Below are 16847 nucleotides of genomic sequence, written 5' to 3'. Positions count from 1 at the left end.
TGTCGGACTCGGGACTTGGGTAGTTTTACGCTGTCTTACTCGAGTCCCGAGTCGACCCCATCAAAACAAACCGACTGTTCTAGTCCCGAGACCGACTCCGCAGCCTTGATTTTGTATATTAGGACGTTTCGATACAAGCTTGTATCATCTTCAGTTAATGTTGTATCGAAACTTCTTAATAATCAAGATGATGTCGATCTACTCGAACTTTTTGGCTTCGTAATTTATTATCAAGCTACATCACAGATCTGTGCATAGTGTACCCACACAGGGTTAAAATACCTAGGTGTAAATTTGGTTGTGAAACAGTACCAATGCAATTTTAGAATCGGACGAGTACCAATGCTACGAATGGTATCCGACAATACCCTTCAAGCAACCTCTACACCTAGTTGTTTTATGAACACACGTCCCAGTTTCTATCTGCGAGTGCAACAGGACAAGTCAATTTCGAGTTGTAAAGAATCATATATTTGACATTAAGGCACTTGTGGAAGGTGATCAGTGTTTTATTTTCAAAACTACATCACAATCACAAGACAAGTATATGACCAGTTGAAACAGTAAATGGTATTTCATTTTCTCTTAAAGACAATTTAGGCAGGCAGGAAAACAGAGATGTTGAATTTCTATAAAAAAGTGCAATTAAACCGCAAACGCATAAAATAATACAACGTCCACGTGACTTCAATAGGTTAATGACAGATTTTCGTGCGGACAGGTGAATATTAGGTGCATATAATTAAAAGGTAAACCTAGTCGGAAACTACGAGTCTACGATATATCAACAAAAATACATATATATTCTGCATGATTACATATAGCGGTACATAGAAATGATACGAAAAAGTAATATCAAATAATTTGATGACACAATGCATTAAACCGCTTACTTTAAACATCATATTTGAGAAACATTAAACAGTATAAATCATTAAATCATTGAAAGAGAATATGTTTAAATCTAACCGTTCAGGTTAAGTAGAAAACTATTCGACGATGTGCAATTCTAAAATCAGCAACAAACCACAAGTCAGTGACACAACAACATAGAGCTCATTATTTTGTTGTACGCCTACACAAGCATCTAATTTACACAGCAGGTGAAACTACAATGACCGGAACATTTGCAGAGCGAAACTTCGGATGAACTGTTTGATTATATGACAGTGGTCAAATACAGATGTGACGCTTGCTTCATAAAGCGGCGTTTGGTGAATTTACGACAACATTTTAACATGAAACGTTTCTCCGAATAAGAATAACACATTTTTCGGTCATCTAATCCTCTTCTTCTTCGGGGTTGTTTCGGTCCCGCCTTTCGGGGCGACCTGCCCGCGGGGCCTCCACCTGGGGGTGAAACGAGCCCCCGATTAGGCCCTGTGCGGCGTTGAAGAGGTTAATGGGCGAGTTGCCGTCGGTGAAGATGGTCGACTTGATGCCCAAGCTGCCGAGAAGCTTGACCTGCATAAAATGAAGAGCTGTTGTTTTACAAACAAGGCGTAGGTATGCACGGTTCTCTTAATTTTATTACGATACTGATATTGTGGACAAAAAGTATCGCGATCCGATCCGATATCAAATGACTTCATTATGGAATTTTTATATTTCATTAATGCCATTCAATGTTTAGTCTATGAAATTTTGTAAGGTGAACAACTGAACATATACAAACGTTCTCGAACGTGGGAAATGTTGCTGGCCCGTTAAGCACTAGTAAGTCGGCTTGCATACCGGCTTTGCATATAAAACTAGTCGCTACAAAGGCTAATGGCGAACCGGGTTCGCTAAGGAAAAAACCTGGGGTGACGGTTGTAATAAACTTTAACACTTTTTTGACCTTTTTTGGTTGTGGACTACCTATTGTCTTTTTACTGTCGGGATGTAACACCCGCTTCCAACCCAAAACAATTTTGCTGTAATTTACTTCTGCTTATTAAAGCAAAAAAATAATCAGCGCTAGACGTAGAATTAGATCATAGGTCAATATAATATGACATACAGGAATATAACAGCGGCCGCAATAAAAATACACCCGCGTTTATTTTCTAGTGCAGTAATTCCCAACCGGGTCCCTTCTGCGAGTGCATTTAAATTTGACAGAGTTTTTTTAACAAGGCGTCTATTATTAAAAACAACACATTAAATATGATCATTTTCCTAATGATAAATTTAGGCGTATAGTATTCAAATAAAAGGTTAGGGTCAGTGTAAAAAATGTAAGGGTCCGTTCGTTTGAATATTGCTTGAAAGGGATCCGTGGCTAACAATAGTTGGAAACCACAGCCCTCATGGAAAAGTGCATGACAAGATGGGAACCACTGACCTACCACATAGAACCGAACGCTGTTTAAAAGTGGTCGATTTTGTGCGCCTAATGCAAGAAAACAGCGACAAAGGCAAAATCGCATATAACAGGTAGCAAAACAAATCACTTGCCTGCATCTCGGGCCCGGCGACAGCGATAGCGCGAATTGTGTCAGCGCCGATGGCGGCGATCATGTTCTTGAACTTCTCGGTCTCGATTTCGCTCATCTGACGCTCCTTGCTCAGCAGTAGTTCGTTCTGTTCCTTCTGGTATTTAAGTTCGGCCTCGCGCGCGTTCTGAAGCCGGCTCAGCTCGGCTTCCTGGGATGAGGAAGAGAACGTGTGGGTTTAGCTCAATTTAAACTAAGTTCGAAAGTGTAAAATTGTAAAATTAAGATGGACACTTATTGCTGACAAGAGTCCGTTTTTGCAGATTTGCAGATGTTCGATATTTCGCATTTCATCACGATACCAATACCCGACATTTAGAACGAAATAACAAAAATGATAAAATCAAAACGAGTAAAATACTTTCCTCTGTTGAAAATGCATAGATTAGTTTAGTATCGGATCGGGACTGATATGACACTGGTCCGGCATCACATATAGGCTCCGATCGGATATTATTGTCATTGCTAGTTTATTGTGCTCTGCGCGGATATATGTTCCGTTCCTCCTACCTAATTTTGCTAAATCCGTTATGAGCCAAATGGCGTCGTGCGTCACCCACAAAAATAAAAGTTTGAGCAACTTAAACGATATAATGAGGTAGCAAATAAGGGTCTTTATTCGAGTTTGAAAATGATTAAGATACAAAGAGTAACTATTATCGGATTACCCCTGTTTGTCTACTTAACCGATGATGGTGTTTTTAAAGGTAAAACCAGGTGAAAGCACATTGGTGGATTTTCGACAAATTAGTGTTCATGTTTTATCCAATACTTTCGTTTAAATCTTACAGCGGCTCTCTATAGGACACTTTTAAGGGCCATTTGCGCAGACAATACTCCAACCCATCCCAGTAAAAGAAAATGCGACGATACCTGTGCCCAGTATGTAAAGCTAACTTTGTCCATCTTGAGCTTTATTTAGACAAAGCATCTAGGTAAAATCTACGCTTCTTTAAAAGCATATCAACAATTTCGACGGCCAATTTAAAATAATCTACCCTATTCTGTCCGAATAAAAACAGCATGAAAAAAAAAAACAGTTCAAGCTTAGAGCTCTTTTTCTCTTCGACAACTTACGGCGTCAATGGACATGGCCTGGGCCTTGAGCTTGGCCTGTTCGACGGCGGTTTCTCCCTCAATACGCGCCGACTCGGCCCGCGACTGTGCCTCGGCCTTGGCCTGGCCAGTGCTCTCGATGGCCGCACTGAGCGACTGGAGCTCCAGCAAGTTGGTCTTGGACTTTTCGGCCGCCGCTTCGTCCGAGATTTTTTGCCGCTCGAGGCGCCCGCGAGCCTCCTGCTCTGTGCGTTCCGCCTCGTGCCTGAATTAAAAAAAAACATTGACGGTTATTTAGCTTTGTCTGCATTTAAAATGCGATGAACTACATTAATTTGAGATTGTCGCTTATGAAAAACTTACCCAAGCCCTGTTATCATTACAGAACATTTAAGGGCTATTTAATTTGAATATCTGTCGTGACTGAAAATTTTCGAAAAAGATACCACCTTTAATTAGGTTAGGATTGACTTTGAAATACTTTTAAAAAGGTTGGAATAAGGCTACGTTTAAGTTAAAGCAAAATAAATTGTTAACACAAGTAAAATAACACAAGATTATTACTAGTATGATATGGAAAAACTTTACAAATGCATATAGTTAACACAACACCAACACATAAATCTCAACAGGTTTTTACTGGGAATCGCTATTGTAGCCCTTCAAACCAAAATAAATAAAAAACGAAAAAAGGCAAGCAAATCCTTTCTCTACTCGCCTGGCAGTGGCCTCCTGCGAGTTGGTGGTGATCTCGATGGCGAGTTGCACGGACTTGAGTAGCGAGTCGCGAGTGCGCTGGTCAACGGGCTCCACCGACTGGATGTCGATCGAGGTGACCACGAGTCGGTTCTGCGGGAACTCGAAGCGCTCCTTCACCTTGTGCTTCTCGTCGATGCCAAACACCGAAGAGCGGATGATGCGTGACGAGTTCTGATTGGATGGGAGTAGTGAGAGTTTAAGTGCGGATTCTGATTGGATGGAAGGCAAGCGAGAGTTTAAGTACGGTTTCTGATTGGCTGGGGGAAATCGAGGGTTTAAGAGACCAATTTTTGGTTGGATGGGAGAAGATCAAGAGTTTAAGTACAGCTTCTGATTGGGTGTGACTGGGAGTAGGGCAAAACTTTAGGTAAGTTGTATAGTAGAAGGAGGGATAGTATAGGCGTGAAGTTATAAAGCTATAAGGATGATATACATTATACAGTAATATTGGGCGCTAAGTAAACTAAGAGAACTAAGAGATAAAGAGCAATAGTATAAGGGACGAGAGAGAGAGAGGGAGTGAGGCCAGTTCTTGGACAAGAGTAAATTGGAAAGAGTTTCTAAAAGTCCTGGATGTAAAAAAAAAAACAAAAAAAAACGTTTTATGATCAGTTTTAGATTGGACGGGAGAAGATTAATAGAGAGAGCCTGGAATGTTGGGTCAGTTCTAAAATCGTACAAACAATCAGGCCGGGAACAATATTAAACATACATATATTACAATTTCTAACAAACTTTCGATTAGGGGAGAAATTTTAATCAGTATTCTGAAAGTGTATTAACATAAGCGAATTTTGTTTTCATTAAAAATAAAAAAAAAACGTTACACAAAAAAACACAGGACGTCAAGCAACAATCACTAATTAACGTTTACAGTATTAGGGATTAAATTGTTTAAAGAATATTCCTTTAGCAAAGTGGCCCTCCATTAAAAAATTCAAAGAATTTTTTAAATTTGAAGCGGACAAGCAACGTCGCAAAGGGCACGCCAGCTTCACCTTGTGGAAGTCGTCGAAGCTGACGGAGGCGACGGCTCCTCTGACGCGTGACGCAATCGCCTTGCACATATCGCCCACGAAGTCCGGAACGCTGAACAGCTTGGCCGCCTCAGCTTGGCTCTTCTCAGCATCAGAGGTGTCGAAGTGCCTGCGCATTAGGTTGCGGTTAGTTGCTTAAATCCGATGTAATCAGGCCATTTTATGAAACTTTTTTCGCGTAGCCAACAGCAACAACCAACACCAAGCAAGCAAATTGATTTGAGTACAAAAGTGAATAACTCTGCTTACATTGGGGAAAATTTTACTGAACAATACACTTCAATCCGAGTTATTTGCAAGATGAGTCGGACTTTATTATTTAAAATAGGACCCAGTTCGCTTTAGTCCAGTCATAACAATATTGAAGGAAGGAAATGTTAGGTCACCGATAAAATTAAATATCTGCACATGCTTCGCCTACAAGACAAAAAACAGCCAAATAACGGCTGATGCTTAAGCATGTCAATGCCAAGCAAACCGCCCACTAAAAATGTCTATAGTCAGATAGTAGTATTGTGTTCGTCGATATCCACAGCCACCCAACTTTGCCGTCATTTTACGAAGGCCAGTTATACTGCATTGTCGGAAAAATTGTGTATTAACGTGTTAAACCTTTTCCTAATAAGCAATTTTAGTTTTTGAACGGACCTGACATATTTGTTACTTGAAAAGGGGTACAAAGCCACATAACAGGAAAAAAGGTGCATGAATTAAGGATCAACCTAATTGTTAAAGTCGATATATTGTAGCATCGTTTTTACATAAAACAAAGCCTAACAAGGTGACAAAACGATATATTATACAACACCTAGCGCATAAATAATAAATTTAAATCGCATTTCGCATTCCAAATAAGGTTTTGGTAACAACCGAGCTACTCACCAGTTATAGGCGAGCTGCAGAGACAGACGCGCGTGGTCGGCCGTCTCAATCGTTATGACGTCAGTGCAGAAGTCGGGGCCCAGCAGGAGGGCCAGAGAGCGGATGACGTTGGGGCGCTTGGGTTTTCCCCCGGACAGCGAGAGCTGGGTGAAGTGCTCGTCGGGGCCAAGCATGACGAGGCTGGGGCCAAACACAACCCTGGGAAAAACAATCACTTGTGTGAAAATTGAATCAAAATAATTAGGAGTGTGCTTTTAATTTAACTTGGGCAAAACTTTGAAAGATTGCCACGAATGTTTGCCGATTTTGGTTTTGGAACATACGCAGGCTTATCGGTTAAAGCAAAGTTTGTTTTCCGATCGAGTTACTTTTGAAATTATAATTGCAAAAAAAATGTTGTCACCCTTTGCAAACTGGACATATTACAAATAGATTGTACTACACGACGGGGACAGCAGAAAGGTTGCAAAATGACACGTAAGCCAAAAACTCTATCGTCCAATTGTGACACAAAAATTTGGCGGAACTTACAACCAAGAGGAGTAATAACGCAACCATAACACCCACGCATGCAATGCCTTGAAAGACGCAGTCTTCGCACCTTCAATTACCAAGTAACGTTGCCTGATTAGAGTGAGAAACAATCCCAAACACATAAACCACATAGAACAGCAGTTTCGCAGAAAAAAAAACTGCTCGGTAGGTTGCAATTTGCTGTTGTTGAATGTTTAAGAATATAGTAGAAAAAGGAATAATATAGAAAAATAATAATGCAGCTGACGAATAAAGTACCACATAACGCTTCTAGGAGTACATACAAGATATACATTACAGTTGACTACAAGTCAATATATATTTTCCATTATTCTATAGACTAGAGTAGCAAGATCAGCGGTTCCCAAACTGGGGTCCGTACGGTAGCTTACACTACAAGAAACATGGGTCAACTGACACTTGAATTTTTATAGGGCCACCAAATATCAAAATAATTTCAACGGGTACACCAGGCAAATTTTTAAGAAAAGTTGGGAAAGCGCTGAGCTAGATACTCTACCTCTCTCTATATCCTAAGACTCACCTCGCCTTCTTGTCCTTGTAGTCGTAGATCTGGACGCAAGCGTTGTGTGGAACACGGAAGGTGATCACCTGGGTCTTGTTGCGTGGGGTTCCAATATCTGGAGAAAAACGGAAGACCGTTTAACTAAAGGTGCTGCACGAGCACTTTTCAGTGATATAAATAGCCTTTGGTAACCTGTTTTGCTATTACCAGAAAACTGCAAGCCTAAATGTGACAGAGTTTAATATCAAGGAGGTATATAAAACAAATGCATTTCCATAAAAAAACAACTAACACACGCGCCACCAGCTTAAAAAACGAAAAACAAAAGAAACAGGTGCAAGTTTCAAGCAATCAAGCAGGCCATGACTAAAAAGTTACCAGCAAAAAAAGAAAACTTACATTTTGTAAACTAGTATTTGACTACACGAAGGAATCTAGTGTAAAAACAAATGAGTTTAAATTTTGCATGCAAGTTGTATATATGAAGAAATTAAAAGATTTACAAATACCATAAGATTTCTGCAATTAACGAAGCAGCAATCCGAGATTAAAAAGTACTTGAAGATTTCATGAAGCACTTTGTACTGAAAATAATATGGCCTTTGTTGCAAACCCAGCTAATAATATCAGCTATGAAGATCTACTGTTTTAGCTAGGTGTTACTTATATAAGGCGGGGCAAGTTGGGTTGTGGGCAGCAGACAACAGGTAACATATTGGCACGAAAACAATGCAGCTCACGTATGTATGCTACAACTACGGGACGCTCGCTTAAGCGTATACGTGGCAATAAACAGGAAACCAACACAAAGCTGTGCACCGCAGCTATCGCAAGGTATAACGCTTAAAGGAAATCATAATCACCATTGTATTTAAATCGGCCTCGTTAGGCCTTAAGACTTGCGGTTCTCGAAACGCAACGTCTGAGGTTGACGACTGATAATAATTAATTTTTAACTTTAGTTATTAACTGATTTGCGTACTGGGAGTAAAACTAAACTTAATAGCCAAACAATTTGCAAAGTGACTCAAAATTAGCTTTTAATTGCGCGCCGCCTCTGGTAAGCATTTTTGAGTTAAAATGTTAAAATGGAATATAACACTTTTAATAACAGTGCGCTAGTTGACATTTAGCCCCACTGCTTTGACGCGCAACCAAATTTGGCAAATCCAAAAAAAGGTTGTGACAAGTTAGAAGTGTCAAGTTTATCCTCATCACATGCCACTACCTAGTTTTTTGTTCGTTTAAGGCTCTAATCCAGCGATTCTCAACCGGGGTTCCGCGGTGCCCTGGTATGCCATTTCTAATGCTCAAGGGTGCCGATAAGTATTTGAAAATTTTTAAGAATCTGATTTTTGCTCAATTGGAAAGCTTCTTGATACAACTATTTGGTACGAATAGAGACCATTGTATCAAATTACATTTTCCTATATGTTTTAGGTTGATTGTGTTTGTTGTTTTAAGTTGATTGTGTGGTAAATCTATTTATTATTTTTGAGGGGTGCCGTAAGCCATAAAAGGTTGAGAATCACCGCTCTAACCTGACGGCGAAAACGAGTTCTTGAGAGGCGGCATTGACATTTGCTGCTGTTGCTGTTGCTGAACTGCCATGTTCATCGCCTGGAACGCCATCGCTCCTTGCGGGTTAAATGCAGCTGCGCACAACAGTTTACAAAAATTTATTTTAAGCCGGCTCAGGCATAAGTAAGGGTCGGGACTGCTCGCTGTTTTTTTTGGTGTTCAAAAAATTCAATGACAACTCGTTTTTGGGCGCTTTAACTGTGGAATTTTAAAACGACAAAGCACCCTACACCCTTTAAATGGTTATGGCAAAGTTTTTGTAATGTGAACCCATTGAGGCCACATTTGGTTTATAGCCTATTTATCATAGTTTAAGGTTTTCATAAGCAAATCCCCTATATAGTGACATTTCTTGACGTATTTTTTTTTGCAATGTAAGTAGGGGTAGGCAATATGCTCAAAGCACAAGGAAGGAGGCCACAGTCATGAAAGGTTAACAACCAATGGAATAGAGCAAAACTAAATAAAGACAATCCCGAGCGTAAGAAACCAGTTAATAGCACAAATAAAGGCGGTTGAAGTTGAATTTTTACAAGGGGATTAACAAAATCGATTTTTTTACATCACCAACAGATTCATTGAAGTGTATAGGGACACTCCCTTCGCAGGGTCACTTTCTCTTTTAGTTCGTGCATGCAATTTATAAGAAACAATGAGCAAACACGTTGATTTTCAGTCCATGTACAATGAGCTTCAATGTGCTCTCATCCAATATGTTATTCCGAACACATGTGGATTAAAGACTTCATTCAACTTCGAGGTTGCCAGCGCCCAGCGCGTAAGTCAACGGTAAAGCCGTTAGTTCGAGTCAGCCCGGAACAAAAGGTGTGGGTTCCAACAATGCTCGCCGACAGTTATTGAAAAAGCAAGAAGCTCACTGAGCCACGCCGGTGTGGATAACAGGCGCACTGAAGCGAAGGGCGGAATTATTTCGTCCAACAAAGAACCCGTGACGCACCGTATTCACGTCAGGCCAGCAAACAAAGCAAGAAAGAGCCTTTGGTTCTGCGCTCGCTGCGCTTTGCGACCAATACCTGTTCCAAGGCTCAGTAAATGAAGGGCAGAAACGAAAGATTGTGTTTGTAGCAAACATAAGACAACAGGTACCACAGCGCACATGGCATGCTGTCAAACCAAGTACGCGGTTACACGAATCTGAACAAACAACAAGACTCCAATGAGCAATTTCTCCACAGGTTTTTTATAATAATCTCTCCATCAGCATGACAAGAAATGCAAGTAAAATAAAATAAAAAATGGAAATGTAACGCTTTTTTCTATCATCTCCACCATGCACAGAGAAAACAAAAAAAAATAAAAAAACACGTTACGGTTAATGACAACAATAAACATGTATGTTTAAGACGTGCCCAAACCAGTCGTTCCAGCAGAATTGAAACCTATTTTTACCATGAACAACCAGGGTTGATCGTATATGCTTAGCACATCAACCTGTGCCACATCGTTATATTCGTGTAACAATTAACAAAGCAATCGTCAAGGTAGTAATATAAACCCCCAAAAAACTTGTTATCAATCGTTGTAAAATAAAAAATAGAAAAACAGTGAATGCTCGTTAAGCTATTGGATGACTACAACTCAGCAACATGCAAGACCTTCAAACAATTCCCAGCAGCATTTAGTCTAATAAGACGCCAAATAAAACAATGGCACGATTATGCGTGTAATCACACATTAAAAGAAATCAGAGCGCGAAATGATAAGTCGATTGCCACCCAAAGTTCGCCCCACTTACCGGCTCCGCGTTTTCCTCGGTCAGCCAAAGGGTCGCGATCTGCGGAGAGAAGGTTCTCGACGGCGGGCGGCAGGTTCTTCTCCCACAGCTCTTCGTCGTGGGTCAGCATGTAGGTGCGCCCGCACACGCTGCGAACCTGTTGATCGAAACGAGCATTTATAACATGAGGTATGTAGTTTATGGGGATTTATAACAGTAGGTGTGTAGTTTATGGGGATGTTGATTTGTAGTTTTAATAGTTAAGATAAACCTGGGGGATTTTACGGCGGGGAGTTTGATCCGGTATGGGCATAATTGGGTTTTTGCAAAGCAACCCAATTTTAGGGGATACCAAGTGTCTGGTAAGACTTTGTAATACATCACGCAAATCTAAAGACCAAACTAAACATTATGGGTACAAAAGCCGATTGCGAAAAGAGGCTAAACACATTACACAGTATACAGGTAAAACTGAGTAGTCTGATTAAATAAACTCAAGCCAAAACATATTGCGAAAAGGCATTGGACGCCTAACAAAACAAGCCCTCTACAAGACTACCAAAATTCCGTAGTCGAAGTGCGGTTGCAAATTTGTCAAATGCGTTTTAACATTCGGGAGTTCATATATAGGAGCGGGGAATAAAGGGGACACAGAACAGGAAGTTATATGCCCATTAACGTCAAAACTCGAACAACTCGTTAAGCCTACCTTTCCCGTCTTCATGTCCCTCACGTAGATTCCCTCGCTCTCGTCAAGCGCGATCGCCTTTCGTTTTGCGTGCACCAGCACCTCGACAGGCGGCACGTACTCGCAAGGCCCGCGGATCATCCATCTGCCAACAAACAATGCTGAATCTGAATATGCCGTTGCTGCCATGCGTTGTTTTTAAATGGTAAAATTGATCTTCCGGCAAAATTTCTTCAAAGTACCAACGTTTCGACCACCTATTAGGGCAATCTTCTTCAGGGCAATGTAATTGCACCTTTACATTGTTGTTTTTCCTTTATTGTTTGTCTGGTATATATATATATGTTTTCGACTATAGTTGCAATTATATTGCCCTAAAAAAGCTAGCCCGAATAGGTGGACGAAACGTTGGCACTTTAATAACAATTTTCCGAAAAATTTTACATTTGAAATGAGGAGCTACTACTCGGTGTTCCTCTCGACCGTATTTGGGGAACTGCTGCTGTTTGGACGGTTATCAAAGACACGAGGTTAGGAGGTCGTACGTTTACAGTCTACTCCGTTTTTGTTCGCACATTTTATGAACATTTCCTGTTTTACTAAAAACGCGCTCCTAACAAATAGGAGTGACAACAATATGCACGGCAATATAATACAAACTTAAATAACCGCGCAAATACAAAAACAATCACAACATAACATGGACACAAATTCACAAAACATGAACAAGTAAAAACGAAACGCTGTTACTCAGGTTGGGTCAGCGAGGTACGTTCAAAACACCACAGTCATAACACTTGATTTTAGCCAGCGTTATTTGATAGCTTACCTGTCACCTGGCTTTCTCTCACAGTCGTTTTCCCGGTCAAAGCAAATCTCGGCTGCTTTCAAAATGAGTCCCTCGTCTTCGCCGAGTACATAAACATCCTGAATGAAACAAATACAACTTAAAATGGACACAAGGACAAGGTGCTGGGATATTACTTGGTGACTACTGACTGGGTAGATCTCCTTAACAAGTTTTAATATGTCTAAATCTACACAATTTGAGTAAAACCGACCTTTCACCATTACTTGGTTTTAAATGAGTTTTAGTTAACGAAATCTTAACAAGCCGTGTCAACAACAGGACTGAAATTCAGCTTAACAGTTTAAATTTCTAGGCCTAATCAGAAAAGCTTTCACATTGAACCTCAAATGTATGAAGTGAATACAGAAAACGCTAAAAATGAATAAAACTACTGTCCAATGCACAATATACACACTAGTCATAGTAATAAAGTCAAATAATTTATACTACGAAAAAAACATTTCATAGCAAAATAAACAATAATTTAATAATATTGGACTACTTTTAACACACCTGGATTCCTCGTTCAAGTTTCTCGCCAGGTTGAATAAAGAAGGATGATTCACCCTTGACCAGCTTTCTTTTGCCCAGCTGGTTCTTTCCGTCTTCGCCAACCGGGTTGACGACCACGCAATACTGACGACTTGTCAGAGTCGTCACATTAACGACACCTTTTACCTGAAAGATTTAAAATCTTGGGTAAGTTTGAAGTCAGCAAACAATTTACACACTTTTTTGGTCACTAGAAAATTGAGTTTAACAGGCTGCACAAATTGACATACCACATAATTCTAAAAAATGTAACAGGTATTATTGTCACCTAATAACTTACCAACTAAAAACACCTTAGCATTCATCCTAGCATACTGCCACAATAGTCTATAGAGTCCTTATTGAATAATTATTATGCGATCTAGATTGAACTGATTAAGTATCTGAATAAATTTAAAACGAATTGAAATACTGACACTACACTAAAAGATAATTTGAAAAACCCTTTGACAATCAAAAAAATAAAATATAGTATAGTTTCACATTTGAACGATTACAGAAGAACCATGTACTGTCTAGCTGTATTATATCTCGCAGGCAGCAAATGTACCATCCATGGGCAATATGCACCTACTAGTTGTATCCTATTACTGTACTTTCAAAGTGACATATAACTTGTAAAATATTTATGTCTAATTAGTGGGTAGGGCGAGTTAAAACAAAAATGTGTCAAAACTTCCTAATTTATAAGTAAGATACTTCCTTCCTCATCAATTTGACAAGTATGATATTAGGTAGTACTGCTTAGGTAATATTTTACAACTATGCATATAACAGTAGCAGTTGGATGTGACTGCTAACCGACAAAATATACAAAATACCGTGAAATAATTTCATGAGTTTTCCATTGTACAAATTTACAAAATAATAGCACTTGATAAACAAAAAAATTGTACCTCTTCATGGACATCGGGAATGTGCGACTCAGTGTCAGCCATTGTTATGAGCCACTCTTCGCCATTTTTGCGCTTCACACCCATAAAGTCCTTGAAGGTCCGGGTTGCTTGCATGTGTAAAGCACACTACAGAAAATAACAACAGTTTAATAACGTAGATATGTATCTATTTTAGGTTACTTGCAAAAGGAAGACCTCAATACCAAGGTGTGTATTTAGAGCTTTTCGTTAATATTTTGAAAACTGGTGCGAATATGCGGTCCTCTTATTTTCAAGCAAATTTAGGAACTCAGAATAAGTCTGGTGGTATTTATTTTTTTGTATTATCAAGTGGAATTTATTAATGGCTTAAAACTACACAGTATTTCACTTTCCTTATTCTTATATATTTACTATTGGTTAGGGTGCAATAAATAAATACTTAAAAATGTGTTACTTTCTCAGTGAGCACGACAGCATCCACAATCTCGACAACTTCTTCATACACTCCAGGAAGGTAGGCACCAACTCTCTTGATTAACCATTCCTCACCTATTTACATAAAATCTATGTAAACAGAAGTAAGTTGTACATATTTTATATGATTAGGTATATTTTTTGTTTAGAAACTAAATGAGTTAAAAAAACTTGCTGTATTTCAAAAAAATAAATTGTAAAGCAATAAACCATAGAACTAAGTTTGGATTTGTTTAATTACCCGTAACCCTTTCTTCATTGTCACGGTCATTAGTCTCCTTTCTGGCTCTCAGTTTAATTGCCTGATTTTTCTTGATGACTGTCGCTCGGATTGTCTCAACAACTGAGACCTCCTTTCGGGGAATGTAAGTACCTGAACATTACGGAAAAAAGTAATTTATTAATATGGGCAGACAGGTTTTTTGCCACTATTTCATGCAAGTATGTACAATTATTATGTCTGCTGTTAGAGACAACAGAAGAAAGTTTAAGAGGGCATGTAGTCTATCAATACACTTCAAACCTGTTTAAATTCTAAAAATATGTATTTAAATATGTGGAGTGCTGACTATACTTTTTAAGAATTTTGTATAGTCTATAAAGGCATGCAACAAAGTGGTGTAATTTAATAACAAACTAGAGTATTAAATTGTTTTTACTTATTATTTTGATTGAAAATAAAAAAAATCAACCACTTAAACACATACCAGGTCCTTCGAAAAGCCACTCATCCCCAGCAACCCTCTGAACTTCTCCATCTGTAAAATCTAGGTCGGACTTCAGTCGCAGTGCAGTGTTAGCTGGCACAACTCGCAATGCTGTCACTGCCTAAATGCAAATTTAACTAAGAATGTTCATTTGGTGTTTAACAGAATATAACTCAGGTATACAAAATTAAAGTAAATTCTTAAACAAAAACTATACCTTTTATTTTTTTTAAAAAAGTAGCAACTTTTATTTTTTAAATACGAAATACTATTTGATAAAAAAAAAAAATTAGACTTGCAATAGACATATGATATATCTACATAAAAAAACAGTGCCTAAACCAGAGCTGTGCAGTCGGAGTTGGACTCAGATTTGAGTAAGATGCAGTACTAAATTTAGTTGAATAGCATAAGATGGAATATTTTTCAAACACGCATTTTGGGTGATTATATGACAACCCTATGAGTGGATTCCTGTAAATCTATATAATTTCGTTATTAAATAGGTGGGATACAGGCTGAGCTTGACTTAGGGACTCATTGAAATTGGCAAATTAGGTCAGGGTCTGACTTAAGACTCAGACTCGGCAATACTTTTAGTCGGACCCTGGCTGTTTTTAGCCAACCTTAAAGCACAAAACCATTTTGCATAGCTTAAATATTCAAATAGTATTTTGTTGTTTAAACTTTACCTGCTTCAAAACCTCTCCAGGGTAAAGTGGAAATGGATCCTGGGCCAGCCTGATTTCACGATCTGCGTGATTGAGCTTTGCTTGGCCGGAAACATCGTAGACAATTTCGTCATCAGCATTTTTCACCACCGGGTTTTCGACAACGCAGAAAGTGCGTGGAGGCACCGTTATCATGCGCTCTGGCCCAAAGATGACTCTAAAATTTGAATTTTTTAGTCGTACACACAATCAGAACATTCTTTAATGAATGACATTTCTAAATAAAAATGGTTTACTTTAGCACAAAACAACTTTGCACAGAATCAGTAAAAATATATAAATAGATGTGCTTTTTTTGTTTTTGTTTTTTGCATAACTTTTCACGTACAATAGTGAAAGAGCGCCAAATTTTCTTGTGTAAAGTATAAATATTTAAATTTAAACTCTGAAAGTGATAAATGAGTGCTCACCTTTCATTGTCTTGTCTTATGTAGGTTTTGGGTCCGATTTCCAGCTTGGTAACATTGCTGTTTTGGTCCAACACGTGAATGTAGAAGTAAGGTGGAATGCGATAAATCGCTTCATCACCTCCACCTCCTGCTGTAAAATTAAAATAATAAGCTTTATAGTCTGTAAAGTAACTATTTATAAGGTTAAAAATAAATTATATTGTCTTCAGTATTCTGAATCAAATATTAATATTAAGCAAAATTAAATTTTCAAATGTATGGCACACAAATATCAATTTGACATGCTTTCAATATTTAATATTGGAGTGAAACTCTTTAGATCAAAAGCAACATCAGGATTTTATCTAAATACTAAAAAAAGTCCTACCTGCAATCTTTCCTTTACTCATGTTGCTTTTTACTTTCGTCTTTAACTAAAAAGTAAATTGCTGTGAAACAAAAAAGTGTTTAAAGTTTGAAATACACCTGTAAGCACCAAACTTTAGAGAAAACTATTTTAGTTAGTCGCATATCATGGCTACAGATACATTACAACACTAATAGCAAGTTTAACAAGGAGAAAAAAAACAGTTTCGCAACGGATTACATTGAGTTTTGCAATAACTGGAAATTCCCCCAAGGTGTTCACGTTCCGCTTGACAAATCAAGCAAATAACTTCCGGTTTGGTTCTGACGTCATTGCCAAGAGATAATCTCTTTGGTCATTGGTTTCGATTATTGCAATTTATCATTTCCAAAGTTATTTTTAAAATAGTTCTACCTTATACATGCTGTAAAATAGGATTTTAGTGCTTTGGCTCTTAATATAAAAAGTATTAAAAATACCTTTGGATGTAGGTGTTAAAGCATTGTGACAGATTTCGCGCCATTCGTGACACAACGCTGTTTTGGTTAAAAGCTACTGTTTTGGTTGTACTTGTATTAAGCATGTTACAACGTTCACCTTATCGTGCGCTGATGTGAAATGAGT

At 38.5% G+C, this 16847-nt stretch overlaps 1 protein-coding gene across 3 annotated transcripts; it reads right to left on the bottom strand.

The window, feature by feature from the left end:
• Positions 1–474: 474 nt before the first annotated feature.
• LOC146163708 (major vault protein-like) lies at positions 475–16463 on the bottom strand. 3 transcript variants are annotated; one of them, XM_083380416.1, is made up of 19 exons: positions 16245–16463; positions 15878–16007; positions 15429–15624; positions 14737–14857; positions 14271–14402; positions 14010–14104; positions 13574–13699; positions 12639–12803; positions 12105–12202; positions 11297–11420; positions 10609–10744; positions 8813–8926; positions 7290–7386; positions 6212–6409; positions 5291–5438; positions 4252–4463; positions 3555–3798; positions 2440–2628; positions 475–1464 (listed from the first exon to the last, which is right to left on the bottom strand). In XM_083380416.1, the coding sequence occupies exons 1-19, from the start codon at positions 16264–16266 to the stop codon at positions 1282–1284; spliced, it is 2730 nt and encodes a 909-aa protein (XP_083236542.1). In that variant the 5' UTR covers positions 16267–16463; the 3' UTR covers positions 475–1281. The 3 variants fall into 3 exon arrangements, with proteins under 3 accessions (XP_083236542.1, XP_083236543.1, XP_083236544.1); XM_083380417.1 differs by having other exon boundaries at positions 15878–16004; XM_083380418.1 differs by lacking the exon at positions 8813–8926.
• Positions 16464–16847: the final 384 nt, after the last annotated feature.

Source organism: Ascidiella aspersa, chromosome 2, assembly GCF_963924565.1.
Source record: "Ascidiella aspersa chromosome 2, kaAscAspe10.2, whole genome shotgun sequence".
Lineage (NCBI taxonomy): Eukaryota > Metazoa > Chordata > Ascidiacea > Phlebobranchia > Ascidiidae > Ascidiella > Ascidiella aspersa.
The sequence above is the reverse complement of the archived record's forward strand: the minus strand, read 5'-3'. Positions and strand labels throughout refer to the sequence as shown.